Source organism: Schistocerca nitens, chromosome 9, assembly GCF_023898315.1.
Source record: "Schistocerca nitens isolate TAMUIC-IGC-003100 chromosome 9, iqSchNite1.1, whole genome shotgun sequence".
Classification (NCBI taxonomy): domain Eukaryota; kingdom Metazoa; phylum Arthropoda; class Insecta; order Orthoptera; family Acrididae; genus Schistocerca; species Schistocerca nitens.
The window spans coordinates 448,825,104-448,841,316 of NC_064622.1; the positions used below are offsets into that span (position 1 = coordinate 448,825,104).

Below are 16,213 nucleotides of genomic sequence, written 5' to 3' on the forward strand. Positions count from 1 at the left end.
ACCAGGCGAGCGGAAGGCTACCGTCGCACTCTCCAGCTCCGTGCACGTGACTGGCGTTGTAGAGAAGTGCGGCCGCAGTAGTCACCGCCATCCGTGGGCCGGCCATTAATGTGTTGTGATTGTGCTGTTAACTTCTGTTGAGTAGCCAAGCCTGTGACATGGCTGTACCACGGTGACTCTTGGATACAGTAGGATCATGATGTAACTAGGGCCTCCCGTCGGGTAGACCGTTCGCCTGGTGCAAGTCTTTCGATTTGACGCCACTTCGGCGACTTGCGCGTCGATGGGGATGAAATGATGATGATTAGGACAACACAACACCCAGTCTCTGGGCGGAGAAAATCTCAGACCCAGCCGGGAATCGAACTCGGGCCCTTAGGATTTACGTTCTGTCGCGCTGACCACTCAGCTACCGGGGGCGGACTTTGCTCACTTTAACTCTGCTTGGTTAATTTCGTCATCTTGTTTTTTTCAGCTCTTGTCTAGGTCTGCTTGCTGATCGTCCCACTCAGGCTCTTCTTTCATCGCGTTGTTTTTGTGTTACGTTTTCTTTCAGTCCACTCATTCCCCTCCGTTGCGAAATTAAACGTGCTTCTCGCTCCTCACCTGTTTCATTTCTTCGCTGTCCTCTCTATTTACTTCTTTTCGTTTCACCTACGTCAAAATCTCCATGTCTTTTAAGTTTCGGTATCTTATTAAATGTTAATATTACATAACACACTATAATTCCACAGTACCTTCAACAATTCACCGTCACTTAAATGTTTTTCAATGCCTATCACTTTTGTGTGGCTCGCTCTAATAAATTTCAATAATTGTAATGGTTGATTGGTTGATTTGGGGGAGGAGACTGAAAAGCGATGTCGTCGGTCCATAACATTAGGGAAGGATGTAGAACAAAATCGGCCTTGTCCTTTCAAAGCAACTGTCTCGGAATTTGCCTGAACCTATTTAGGGAAATCAGAGGAAACGTGAATCAGAACGCGGTTTGGACTGTCGGCCTTCCGAATGCGAGTCCAATGTGCTAAGCAGAGCGCCATCTCGCTCGGTGAAGTACAATAAGGCAGGCGTCTAAGCACCACCTACGTATACCCTTCTGACTGTGCACATTTTCCTCCCTATAACAGGATAATACAAAATTCGAGAACATTCTAGAATATTCTGGAACATTCTAGAACACTTTCGACCATTATGGAAAATTACAGAACGTCCTAGAATATTCTTTGACATTTGGATGATGCTATACCATTCTGGAACTCTTTCAAACCTTCTGGAGGATTTCATAACATCATGGAGCAATGTACATCATTCCCGAGCATTCTAAAGAATGGCCGGCCACGGCGTGCCAAACTTCATGCAGGTCACGGCCCGACCTGGCTATTCTGTGCAGCGCGACGTTTCATTTAGTACTGCTGTGTCGCATTTTTCGATCGACACAACTCCCTTTAGTTCGGCTGTTTATCCTTCGCTATGTCTTCGTGCTATGAAGGAAATTCACAGATTCAGTGGATATTTGCACAAAAAGAGGCGATCTATCGCCACAAGCCTTTAAAAATGAATGTGAATTCTCAATATCTGTTATACACTCGCACAAGCGACGGGTACTGCGAATTTGCTATGAAACAATATTATAAAATCATACAGAAAGAGCCGGCCGCTGTGGCCGAGCGATTCTAGGCGCTTCAGTCTGTAACTACGCTGCTGCTACGGTCGTAGGTTCGAATCCAGCGTCGGGCATGGATGTGTGTGATGTCCTTCGGTTATTTAGGTTTAAGTACTTCTAAGTTCTATGGCACTGAAGACCTCAGATGTCCCATAGTGCTCAGAGCCATTTGAACCATTCGTACAGAAAGAACTTAAACATTTGGTTGAAAATGAAATAGCAAAAAATTACAATCCATAGACGGGATTCATTCTTCAGTACATGAAAAAGCACATTGTGCTTAAATTGCAGTACACGAGAAAACTGGCGGCATGAATAGTAAAATTTGTGGAATCACCCACATTATTCCACTGTCACCTGGAACAGTTTCTGATGAAGGTGAACGAAGAGTATCTGTTGGTTAAGTCAAGCGGCACGCCTGGAACGATTTCTCGATTTAAAACCCGCTATTGTGGAATTAATCAAGAAAAAAGGAGTACACGAATAAAAATTAGACCATCTGGAAAAGTTTTCAGACCTCGCTTTTTAAGTGGACTTGACTGCACACTGCCCACAACAAGAGATTACAAAGTGAGAAATTATTCTTTCTGATTTGATGGGAATTCATTTAAAAAGAAACATAGTCCTAAGCTCACTGTCGTTAAAGGAAATGGAAGCTTTGTAGAATTACAAGGATAGTTTCCGAAACGTTTTGACGACGCTGTTAGTCTTACTCTTTTTTGAGCTCTTTTGGTGACCGTTTGTCTTTTTAGCTGAAAGCGCCCCTGTCTACGTCCAGATGCACACTAAGGTAACAAATGTCTGGGGTACCTCTTAATATCGTGTCGGACCTGCCTTTGCCCGGCGTAGTGCAGCAGCTCGACGTGTCATGGGCTCAATAAGTCTTTGGAAGTACCCTGCAGAAATATTGAGCCATGCTGTCTCTATAGCCGTCCATAACTACGAAAGTGATGCCGGTGCAGGACTTTGTGTACGAACTGACCTGCTGATTACGTCCCATAATTGTTCGATGGGAATCATTCGGGCGATCTGGGTGCCCAAATCATTCATTCGAATTGTCCAGAATGTTCTTCAAATCAATTGCGAACAATTTGGGCCCGATGACATGCCGCATTGTCATCCACGAAAGTTCCATCTTTGAGAAAATGAAACCCATGGTCTTCAAGAAGCCGAACATAAGCATTTCAAATCGATGATCGCTTACACAATCCACTCCATGTAAGCACAGCCCAGATCCTTAAGGAGCCACCCCCCAGCTCGCACACAGCCTTGTCGATGACCTGAGTCCCTGACTCCACGGAGCCTGCGCCACACTGGAGCCCCAGCCTCAGCTCTTACCGACTACACTCGGGACTCATCTGAGCAGGCCACGGTTTGCCAGTCACCTGGGGTCCAACCGATATGCTCACGAGCCCATGGAGGCACTACAGCCGATGTTCTGCTGTTAGCAAAGGCAGTTGCTGCCATAACACATTAACGAGACATGTCACAGCACTGTCTTAACGGATGCGTTCGTTGTACGTCCTACACTGTTTTCGGCGGTTATTTCACGTAGTGCTGCTTGTCTGTTAGCACTGACAACTCTGTGCAAAGGCTGCTGCTCTCGGTCCTTAACTGCAGGCTGTCGGCCACTGCGTTGTCCTTGATGAGAGGTAATGCCTGAAGTGTGATGTTCTCGGCACACTCTTGACACTATGTACAGGGTGATTCAAAAAGAATACCACAACTTTAAAAATGTGTATTTAATGAAAGAAACATAATATAACCTTCTGTTATACATCATTACAAAGAGTATTTAAAAAGGTTTTTTTTTCACTCAAAAACAAGTTCAGAGATGTTCAGTATGGCCCCCTCCAGACACTCGAGCAATATCAACCCGATACTCCAACTCGTTCCACACTCTCTGTAGCATATCAGGCGTAACAGTTTGGATAGCTGCTGTTATTTCTCGTTTCAAATCATCAATGGTGGCTGGGAGAGGGGGCCGAAACACCATATCCTTAACATACCCCCATAAGAAAAAATCGCAGGGGGTAAGATCAGGGCTTCTTGGAGGCCAGTGATGAAGTGCTCTGTCACGGGCTGCCTGGCGGCCGATCCATCGCCTCGGGTAGTTGTGCTTCTTGTTCGAGCTGAGGGAACAGCCAATTCTCTAACATCTCCAGATACTGTAGCCCAGTTACAGTAGCACCTTCGAAGAAAAAGGGACCAAAAACTTTACTGGCTGAAATGGCACAGAAAACGTTCACCTTAGGCGAGTCACGTTCATACTGAGTTGCTTCCCGCGGATTCTCAGTGCCCCATATACAGACATTGTGACGGTTGACTTTCCCGTTAGTGTGGAAAGTTGCTTCATCACTAAACACAATCTTTGAAACGAAAGATTCATCTGTTTCCATTTGAGCAAGGATAAAATCACAGAAATTGATTCTTTTCATCTTATCAGCTGCAGACAGTGCTTGAACCAATTTCAGACGATAAGGTTTCATAACTAACCTTTTTCGTAGGACTCTCCATACAGTTGAGTGTGGAATTTGCAGCTCTCTGCTAGCTCTGCGAGTCGATTTTCCTGGGCTGCGAACAAATGCTTGCTGGATGCGTGCTACATTTTCATCACTCGTTCTCGGCCGTCCAGAACTTTTCCCTTTGCACAAACACCCATTCTCTGTAAACTGTTTATACCAACGTTTAATACACCACCTATCAGGAGGTTTAACACCATACTTCGTTCGTAATGCACGCTAAACAACTGTCGTCGATTCACTTCTGCCGTACTCAATAACACAAAAAGCTTTCTGTTGAGCGGTCGCCATCTTAGCATCAACTGACGCTGACGCCTAGTCAACAGCGCCTCAAGCGAACAAATGTACAACCAGATGAAACTTTATAGCTCCCTTAATTCGCCGACAGATAGTGCTTAGCTCTGCCTTTTGCCGTTGCAGGGTTTTAAATTCCTAAAGTTGTGGTATTCTTTTTCAATCAACCTGTATATCGGCATATAAAATTCGAAATGAAATGTCGCACGCGTTTAGCTGCAACTACCATTCCGCGTTCAAAGTCTCTTAATTCCCATCGTGCGGCCATAATCATGTCGGAAACCTTTCTACATGAAACATCTGAGCACAAATGACAGCTCCGCCAGTGCACTGGGCTTTTATTCCTCGTGCACTACCGCCATCAGTATATGTGCATATCGCTATGCCATCATTTTTGTCATCTCATTGTAATTTATTAAGCTTTAACGTAATTCCCGTTTTAATGAGAAATCCGTTTACGTTAAAACTGTGCAGGACGTCTACACTGCTTTTCTCATTTACAGTTCCGACGTCTCCACAATGAGGCTGCAAAAGTTGTGCAACATTTTCATCGACATATTTGTGTGCAAAACCTTTATTCGATTATGGATCTAAATAAGTCACGATTATGTGGCAACTTGAGTGCGGAAATCTGTGAAATTGTCTGCCTTATCCTTATGCCGCGTGTTGTACCAGACAAAAGTTATATTGCCTTCAGCGAGCCAAAAATAATTACATAATTCTGAAGGTTTGTTTTATTCCCGATACATATTGTTGAGAAATGTGAGATATAAAACTCAGTCGTATGCAGAGCGACTGCATTGTTATTTAAACGTGACGCGTTCGCTTTCTCCCTGTCCCCCCCCCACCCACCCCCGCCCCCCCTCCTCTGAAGGAACAGAGAGCCGAGTGGCGATGTCTCTTGCCTCTGCATGAAGTCAGGATATGTGTTTGAAACCCGCAAAACGACGTTCTTAAAATATTGTTATAGTTCAGTTGTTTATTCTCAGTGTTACCTAGTTTTCGTTCTTCTCCACCAGCCTCGGATGCTGCTAAGACAGCTGCTTGTTGGATTCTAGGTGACGTCGATCAAGTCCGTTCAGCGTTTGAACGCCCACGAGGCGATGTCAGCGACCCTGGCGGCGCGGCGGCTGCCCAGTGGCAGAGTGGTTGAGTGGCTCTCGTGCCGCCTGCGGAGTGAACTCGGTCCCACTCCGAATCGTACGATGAGCCTTGATGACCCACCCCTATGTACCTGGTAACGGTACCGCGTAATGGGTTATTTCCTCCCCGAAGGCGCCTGAGTCTTAAAACAAGAAAGTGGACCGCAAGAGGCCGTGTTTCTGGCTTCTGCAGTGAAGTCCGGTATTCGTAGCACTCTCCCTTTAAGCAGTCCATCTCTCCATCTCTTGTCATCGGTTGATTATTGGGATCGATGCCATTCACAGTAATAGCACTCGATTCCATTATTACGATACTGTAGTGAATCTATATCCTAGATACTCCAGCACAGTCTACGAACTAGCGGAAGATCTTTTCAAAATGATGGCCTCAACCGAAGGAACTTCATGCTGCTTGCTGCCAACCATCTACACATGTAGAAACTGTATTCCGACATGTTTGTGTGTCGGGCGTCCTCCTAAGAGTCGTCAAGTGCATATTTTCTGGTCTTTCGGCAGAAATCTGCAGTTTCGTTTCTGCAGTGTGTAGCTGGAGTCAGCCCAAACAAATACTGCTCTCTGTGTCTTTCATGCCATGTCTAGTATCGACGAAAGGCATCGGTTTGTTTCCCACTAAAAGTAAAATAATTTTTAATGCACTATTTGACACGATCGTTCGATAGAGCGATCCAAAATTAGTCTTGAGCGATATTCGTTTAAGCGACATGTATCTACTGGAACATTAAAACACGATGAATAACCACTACTGCAGCAGCGACTGAGCAGCGTGGCGCCAGCAGTCAGCGCACTAGAGGGCGGAACGCGAGTCGTTGCTCAAGTTATAGTTTTTATCGTTTTTTAATGTTCCTGCAAATACATACCGGATATATATATATATATATATAGGTTCTTCCAACGAGCGGTTGCCTTATGTGCTTCGGCCATCCTCAAATTACTGTGTTCCGTTTACTTCGGAAGATATTAATGCATCCGCCCACAAACAAACGTTAAAGATGCGTGGCGCTCTTACAGAAATATGTATACGTCAGTTGTGTCTGTTTTGTCGGACATTTAACGTGTTTTCTCGTATGACATTTTCTGATACCTTTTGCGGTTTCCTTATGGCCTATTTTGTCTTTCCATTAGTTTAAGTAGTCCCTGGTACATCAAAAACATAGGCTAAACATTTACCATTGATTTAATGTCCAGAATATGGAATGTTTGTACCTCAAATCTCTTTTTCACTTTATCTTATACAGGGTGTTACAAATAGGTACGGCCAAACTTTCAGGAAACATTCCTCACACACAAATAAAGACGTTATGTGGACATGTGTCCGGAAACGCTTAATTTCCATGTTAGAGCTCATTTTACTTTCGTCAGTATTTACTGTACTTCCTCGATTCACCGCCAGCTGGCCCAATTGAAGGAAGGTAATGTTGACTTCGGTGCTTGTGTTGACATGCGACTCATTGCTCTACAGTACTAGCATCAAGCACATCAGTACGTAGCATCAACAGATTAGTGTACATCACGAACGTGGTTTTGCAGTCAGTGCAATGTTTAAAAATGCGGAGTTGGCAGATGCCCATTTGATGTATGGATTAGCACGGGGCAATAGCCGTGGCGCGGTATGTTTGTATCGAGACAGATTTCCAGAACGAAGGTGTCCCGACAGGAAGACGTTCGAAGCAATTTGAGACCTGAGTTTCTCCTGGCGTATACAACTTTCAAATAACTTCCGGGAATTCAGCCAGGTAACACTTTCAGCGACCGCCGATATTTCGGCGGGAGAACACCCCGCCAAGGCAGTTTGCCTTGAAAATGGCGGGGTGTTCTCCCGCCGAAATATCGGCGGTCGCTGAAAGTGTTACCTGGCTGAATTCCCGGAAGTTATTTGAAAGTTCGAAGCAATTGATCGGCGTCTTAGGGAGCACGGAACATTCCAGCCCATGACTCGCGACTGGGGAAGACCTAGAACGACGAGGACACCTGCAATGGACGAGGCAATTCTTCGTGCAGTTGACGATAACCCTAATGTCAGCGTCAGAAAAGTTGCTGCTGTACAAGGTAACGTTGACCACGTCACTGTATGGAGAGTGCTACGGGAGAACCAGTTGTTTCCGTACCATGTACAGCGTGTGCAGGCACTATCGGCAGCTGATTGGCCTCCACGGGTACACTTCTGCGAATGGTTCATCCAACAATGTGTCAATCCTCATTTCAGTGCAAATGTTCTCTTTACGGATGAGGCTTCATTCCATCGTGATCAAATTGTAAATTTTCACAATCAACATGTGTGGGGCGACGAGAATCTGCACGCAATTGTGCAATCACGCCATCAACACAGATTTTCTGTGAACGTTTGGGCAGGCATTGTTGGTGATGTCTTGATTGGGCCCCATGTTCTTCCACCTGCGCTCAATGGAGCACGTTATCATGATTTCATACGGGATACTCTACCTGTGCTGCTAGAACATGTGCCTTTACAAGTACGACACAACATGTGGTTCATGCACGATGGAGCTCCTGCACATTTCAGTCGAATTGTTCGTACGCTTCTCAACAACAGATTCGGTGACCGATAGATTGGTAGAGGCGGACCAATTCCATGGCCTCCCCGCTCTCCTGACCTCAACCCTCTTGACTTTCATTTATGGGGGCATTTGAAAGCTCTTGTCTACGCAACCCCGGTACCAAATGTAGAGACTCTTCGTGCTCGTGTAGTGGACGGCTGTGATACAATACGCCATTCTCCAGGGCTGCATCAGCGCATTAGGGATTCCATGCGACGGAGGGTGGATGCATGTATCCTCGCTAACGGAGGACATTTTGAACATTTCCTGTAACAAAGTGTTTGAAGTCACGCTGGTACGTTCTGTTGCTGTGTGTTTCCATTCCATGATTAATGTGATTTGAAGAGAAGTAATAAAATGAGCTCTAATATGAAAAGTAAGCGTTTCCGGACACATGTCCACATAACATATTTTCTTTCTTTGTGTGTGAGGAATGTTTCCCGAAAGTTTGGCCGTACCTTTTTGCAACACCCTGTATATTCGTCTTCAACTAAGTTAAACAGAAACTTGGAAAATCTGTAGTACATCACACGTATAAAATATCTTTTAGAGTGTATACCTTAAGGCTCAAACGTGATGAAATAATGACTGCAATAATCCTCATGGAGAATTTTTTGTGAATTACGGAAAGTGCCCAATTAGGAGCGGCGTTAGAATGGATAAAGAGGCTATCCTGGTACCCGATACCGGGCGGTGCTGTTGTTGAGTCTTCTGTTGCATTCTGCAGGACCTTCTGTCTTCCAAATAGTGCACCTGGTGATTATTTGGAATAGTGTGAGCCGGCTTCACAGCTCAAATACTGCAATGCTGACATAGTAACTGTGTAGTTTCCTCAGTGCATTGTGCACTGTGAATCTCTGCTCGTCGCCGAGTTTTAGTTTCAAAAATTTCTTCCAATTATGGCACTACGTTCGGTTTGAATTAATTGTGATTGTGTCCACAGCGAACAGAACTTCTGGTTGCCGTAGCTTCAGTCACAATACCATTTCATTACGTATTCCTCACTACTGCAAAAATTCGCCTGTTTAGACATTTTCTAGTGTCTGAAATAAACGCTAGACGTGACGTGCTTAAAATACGTGTATAACTCAACTATTGCTTATAAAAAAGCTCTTATTACCGTAACTGATACGATAGAAATTAGAATAAAGTAGTAATTGCGTGGTAGAACACGGCTGTCACCAAATTACAGTCCGACGGCGACGTCAGTTCTTTCGGTCCTCCGACAGTACTTCAATAAGTTAGACAAAACGTAGGGAAAGCGATACAGTTTAAATTTAAACATTATGTTTAGAATACGAGGAGCTCTGCAGACGTTCGGAGGCCCCTCAGCCTCCTGTGCGCCTAAAATTAAATATGTTCTATTTTAAATTGTTGTATCTATATACTGTACAGAAAGATGATGTGCCCCACTCTCGCCATTTTGTCAATTACCCGCCCGTTTATGAAAAAATTTACTGACCTCTGGTATAACATGTTCAATGGGCAGATTCAGTTGCAATAACACCTTAAAAATATTATAGTATGTTAATACGTTTCCCTTCTACTGTAATTACAACGCCATCAGTTACTCATCCTTGATAAAGGAAATGTAAATATGACGTGCCTCTGAGCGCTGCACACAGATGAAAGTATTATTACTCCTTATTTATTTTCCTGTTATTAATTCAATGTTGCTTTCGTTTATGAACAAAGATTACCTATATCTGTACGTCATCCAGAGCCGGTTCTGCCACTGAGTTTTATCTCTGACCAGCTGGCGATAAGGGATCGCTGTAGCTAGCCCTTGCACTTTCTTGCACTAACAAGTGGCCGTCATAACTGTCCGAGAAAAACTTTGTGTCATTTTTCTTATTTAAAGGTCTAGTAGTGTAGTATACTATTTTATCATTTGCTATTATCTCCTACTGTATAACGACAACATTCTAATTATGCTTATATTGTCTACCAGGCCGTCCAACTTATTCTTCTTTTCCCGAGGTCTGCAATTTTAAATGTTGTGGCACTCTTATTGTTGGCACACGGTGATCGTATTGCCTTCCTGCCAACACCCCCGCCCCCCCCTCTCCCCCAGGAAGAAATTCGTGCAGCCAACTTGTCCTCGCTACAGTAGATCTGATGTTCTGTTGTGAACTGCTTGGTACACAATGGTAAGGAGAGGTGGGCTACACAGAGGTGCAGCGGCTGTCGATATAGGGAAGCTAGACAGGAACGGAAATGATTAGCGAACGTGTGAACACACTAAACAGAAGTTTTACAGCTTTTAGCTTTCTTCAAGCAACCCGAAGAAACTTTACAAACGTACAAACAGCAATAAAGTCCAGCTATTAAAAGAAGCAAACTAACGAGTGTTATGCTCCCACCAGTAATGTACGAGCGAACTGTCGACGGCTAAGACTGAAGACTGGAGACCATAGAATACAACGACTGAGACTGGACCGTGTAGCTGCAGCCGGCCACCATACAGCGCGGTGGCAGGGGGCGCTCGTGGTCGGAGCCGCTGAAGGCGTGGCCCAGTGGGCGCGCATCCCTGGATCCGCCGGGTCCCCGCACGACCGCCATCCGTGCCTGGAGACTGCTAGGGGCGGTATCGATCTACGATACATGTTCGAGGGTGACAGTGTCTTCTAACGGTTTTTGTCCGGTGTGTCTGAAGTGGAGTGTGGGTACTAGACCAGTATTTACCTAGTTGGATGTGAAAAACCGACTGAAATCCACACCGTGGCTGACCAGCTTACCAGCCCTCGTCCTTATTCCATGAGGCGGATTTGATCCGGAGCCAGATCGTCTCCCTGTGTCCTGGCTCTCAGCTAACTGGGCAGTTCATAGCAGGCCATCCAACTGTTTTTTAATAATATATATCCAATGAAAGTTCTGACTGTAATGTAAATATGTACATCTGAAAAGCTATAACTTATACGTTCTCGTTTTACTTTTTATTTTATCTGATTTTTTTCTTCTCTCTCCAGAACATTGATTCATATTTGTGTTTTAACGATGTTACGTCTTCTCTGTTTTTGGGACACTTGTAAATAGCCGTACACCTGAAACTATGCGGTAATGAAAAATACGAAATAAAACGACATCCTGATCCAAGATACGAAAGCTAGTGCGTCAGATTATCATTATGGAAAAAAAATGTACGAACTTTAGCTACGTTATTTATAGAGGCGTGTGTCAGTGGCGAGCCACCAAAAAAATATGATGCCTACCACTAGTGCACCCCCGTAATGCCGCCAACTGAGCTTTATTACTAACGTTACTTAACTTTACAAAGCACTTACATCAAGTAGCAGTAAAAAAGAAATTACCATACTGTAGTCTGTCTGCAAACTGAAGAGCTTGTGGAGGGGTAACTTGCCTTTCCTGTAAGAACACTTCCGCTACCACACTACTGCAGGGTACCATTCAGTGCTTCACGTAGATTCTGTTGATGCACCTTGCTTGTCTTAGTGAAGTTAGTTACTAATTTATGTTTCCATATATTGTCAACAAATGTAGTTACTGTGTCTGAGCACTGCATTGCCGCTTATTTAAAAGATGTGTTGTGGAAGCAACGGTATCACATTGCAAAACAGCCCTTACGTGCCCATTGTGATGTTCTTGGGTAGAGAGAATGGGAAATCGCCTGCTCGCTCTGCATTTTGCCTACACATTGTAACAGAGTTGGTCAAATATTTCTCAATCAAATAACGACACTTTTTTTTCTTTTTTTGGCAAGGGCCCAACTTCAACCGGCTGCTGAACGAGAACTGGAGTGAGTTCTGGGCGGCGCTCAGGCCGACCTTCCAGGAGAGCTTCGGGGTGCTCTTCCTGGACTTCGCCCGCAAGGTCTTCCAGAAGGTCCCGCTCGACGAGATCTTCCCGCAGTAGGAGGTGCCGGCTGGCGGCGTCCATTCTAATGCGTTGTTTGAAGCTGTTGTACTGCATGTATCTCTAATAAAGCTAGTTTTCAAGTTGTTTATGTTTACTGTTTTGCTGTCACACGGAACCACGTGCTGTCTGCAAGCTTCCAAAGGGCATACATTCTGTAAGAAAAATTCTTGGTCAAATGTTCGAGCGGAGTGAAAACAAGACTTTTCGTAGCCAATCAAAGACTGTGCAATGGAGAAAGAAGGCATCAGATTCACCAGTGTGAAGTTTAGTTTTGAAAAACAATATTGAATTGTTTTAAATCATCCGAGATAGTCTAGAAAAACTTAATTAGTGATTTGAGGGACAATTACCCAGTAAATTTTCGAAAAAAGTTTCATAGTCAAACGAAGACTGAGAAATTTCACAAATGAGATGTCAAATTCACCAACATGGAATCTAGTTTCGCAGTAAATTATGTAATTCTGTGAAAGCGATAGCTGCTATTTAAATCAAGTTTCAAAAATTTCATTCCGTTAAGCCTAGCTAATTTTCTTGCAGCAAGTTGAATTGATGAGAGGATCTATTTTTAAAATGGCTTCCTTTCAAGTTCTAAATTTAGGGCATTTCATGAACAGTGACGGTAGAAAATGAGTTGTAAGTGAGAACATGTTTTCTGAATGAAACCTCAAAATAAAAAAAAACTTTCGAAAAAAACATTATCAGATTTTTGCGAAATGGTTTATCTAAAAGCAAGAAATAAAATAAGTTAGAGAAACATTTTAAATGAATCTGAATGAAGCTCAAAACCATGTGCAGAAAATCAGATGTGTCAAATATTTGTCTAATTTATTTTATTCTTTACTTTTACAGAAATAATTTCACAACAAAATTGATTGGTATTAGGAAAAAGACATTATTATGTTTAAAATCATCAAATTTATATTGGACACTTACGTTGAGTATCTCCCGATGTTAAGAATGTGTAACAGAACAATACCATTTATGATAATTGTAAGAACTAGATGTACTTCTGACTTGACAGCATCTTTATTTTTATATTACAATGTTTCCTTCATACCGCAAAATTTTTAGATGTTCACTTGCTTAATTCCTTCTTCTATCTATTTGCCGCTACAGAATCGTCTGCCAAAGGTAATTTTTATTACCATAGAGGCAGAAAGTCAGCGCACAGATCATTCCTGCGATCAGCTCATCAGTCTCCAACAATAATTCATGGACCTGAATCTTACCACCTACCATTATCATGCCCAAAATTAACAAACCTGAAATTCTAATTAATCCATCTGGGCTATAATTGTATAAAAATCGATTTTTCAGTTCGTTGCGGCCACTGGCTACCTTCGCCACGCGCAACGCGCGCTAAACGGTGTCGTCCTAGGAAACCAGCCACATATTTACCACTGCAATGAAAACTGAATTTTACCATTGCAGCCCTAATCTGATGACGTTCGACGATGAGCGAAGTATCGGAAATACCTCCTCTTGACAGCTGTGGCTCTGGAAAAATGAATATCTGTATCCTTGTTACGACTGGTCATAATTTTCCACATAAAATCTCTCATACCCCTTACAGTTATCGATACTTTGAAATCGCAGTTTTCCACATCAGATTCATACTTCCCTTACGACCAAGCATATTCGTTTCCTCTGCACACCTTGGAACAGTGACCACAGTGACTTTACATGCCATGAAATACTATATAAGTCTACTGATCACAGCGAATCTATCACACATTCCTTATTAGGTATAATACTTCGCCAATAGCTGAATTCTGATGGTACCAAACAAAACAGCGAAAATTCTGGGATGATCGGACATGCTCCATATGTTTTTTCTTGCGAGAAGTACCAGTGCGTCTAAGTGAGAGAGTCATAATCGTCTTTTAAGAGACCAGCTATTAAAAACATGATCGCAGCGGCTATGATACTGACGCCGTGCATAAAAAGCGGTCTGCCACACAGAAGTATCGCTAACAATATCCATGTTAAAAACTATACATGCTTTATAAATCGAGATACAGTATTGCTTCCGAATGAAGTGGTCTTCCGGACAAATACCGTGACATTGAATATAGACGGTGGTCGCGGGGTGTGTATTAACAGACGGACACTCTGCTTGCACGTCGCCAGCGGTGTGAGCTCGCAATAAAATGACCCTATTCACCGTATTTTGAAAGCGATTCGACTAAGGAACATTGTATTAGGCCGATATTTGCATCTTCCTTTTGCCGTTGCTAGGCATTTCCCACATTAACAAACAGTATTTGTAATGCATTCTACCTCAATGCATGCAGTCTGTGTAACAGAGGTTCTGCGAAATATCCATGGGCTCATAGGCGAGAGAGTATGATGGTTGATTGAGAATGATGGTCCTTATGTACAAGATACAACAGCACATTAGTTGGATGGTATAGTAAAGAAGTGTGCTCCAATGCATCCGGTCACTCCAGTCACATATTCTACAGTTGCAGTGCATCTGCTCTATTTTCTGTACGAATGATACGAAGGACTATCTCCATCCAACGGACATCTAGGGCACACAATAGCGTGGGCTGGTTATGTGCCGTCATCGTGAAAGTTCAGAGCACAAAAGGATGTATGATAGGCGCAGCGGAACACCTTGGATGATTGTTATTAATGGAGAATCTAGACAATCTTGTTACAAATCTTGATAGTATAAATTGTATCGAAGATGTTAAACTCTTTAGCAGGATGAGTTTAAATGTGCTTACACCCGCCGCAGAACCGTTTTGCGATGAGTATTTTACTATTTGCATAGCTGTAGTACTGTCGAAAATACGTACAAGTGGCTGAAATCGAGACTTCACGTTTGGTAATATGCGTACAGATTTGATATAATCCATTATGGAGTCGAGGTAGCAGTTGTCGTTATACTGGTTATCACATTTAGCATTCAACCGCGATTTTTATATATATTTTAACAACGCGTTTCGAGAGACAATGCTCTCATCATCAGGTTGTAAAATCTATGTCGCGAAATTTTAGTACGTTTAATTTCGCGACATAGATTTTACAACCTGATGATGAGAGCATTGTCTCTCGAAACGCGTTGTTAAAATATATATAAAAATCGCGGTTGAATGCTAAATGTGATAACCAGTATGCGTACAGAGTCTCTATGTGTATGTATGTAAAGCTTTCAACGGTAAATGGTTGCGGATCGGGCGCATAACTTGCTAACAGTTCATCTATAAACGACGCTGCCGGGGAGACGCACGCTGTAGCTAGAGACAGAGAGAGAGAGAGAGAAAGAGAAGGGAAACACATATGGCCGGACGCTACCTGCAGTCAGCACACTTCAACTAACGAATAACTTATTACCGGAGTATTAAAAATAAATACCCGAAAGCTACATTTGTAGTTGTTCTGACAGGTTTGTGGGTATGTATCAGTATTGAAAAGTATAAATAGAAATAACGAACTACATTGGTAAGCAATAAGAGCATATACTTACGGAAAAAAGTCTGAGCAGCAGCAGAAATGAACTCTGTACACATGTCAGCTCCCTGTTGCAGATCCCCGCACAATGGAGTGCAAGTCAAATGAACATGTAGAACTGTTGTTTCCAGACTCTGAGTTTCCATCACGTGCAGCACCACAAGGGTCTGCAGTCAAGCTCTCTGATTGGTTGGAGCGGTACACGGAATTATTTCCAGACTGCGAGTTTCCAATACATCCATCATCTGCACCACTCGTTGAGCCTCATATGGGTACAAAGCGACAGTTACTATAGTTTTCATCGTCGTACTATCCAACATGCATGCATGTGAATCATCGGGGAGAGGGGATATCTTAGGAGTCTTTAGTAGGTTGGTGTATAATACACACAAATACGAGTATTCTCGCAGAAAATCAAGCAACTCACGGGTATGCCAGCCATATGACCATATAAGTATGGATGACTGTCGAAAAACTACGAAAAATGACGTAAGTGTCCCACACTTTCGGTCTGTTAGTACATACCCGCTATCATCGACTATATTCAATGTGTAGCAGTGAGGGAGAAAGATAATGTGAATTGTTCAAAACTGAGGCAGTCATGTTAATGCACGTTTAGCCGCACCAGAAATTGTAAGTCCAGGAACGCACGCACATATGGATGCGTGCGAGTTAAAAAACGCT

The 16,213-nt window shown here is 43.2% G+C and overlaps 1 protein-coding gene across 1 annotated transcript in view; it reads left to right on the top strand.

Annotated features, from left to right (window-relative positions):
• The window catches only part of LOC126204312 (protein takeout-like), a 74,301-nt gene extending 62,143 nt beyond the window's left edge, over positions 1–12,158 (top strand). The window contains exon 7 of the mRNA XM_049938697.1: positions 11,916–12,158. Within this exon, the coding sequence (XP_049794654.1) occupies positions 11,916–12,067 (152 nt within the window). The 3' untranslated portion in view covers positions 12,068–12,158. The remainder of the gene's footprint in view (positions 1–11,915) is intronic.
• Positions 12,159–16,213: the final 4,055 nt, after the last annotated feature.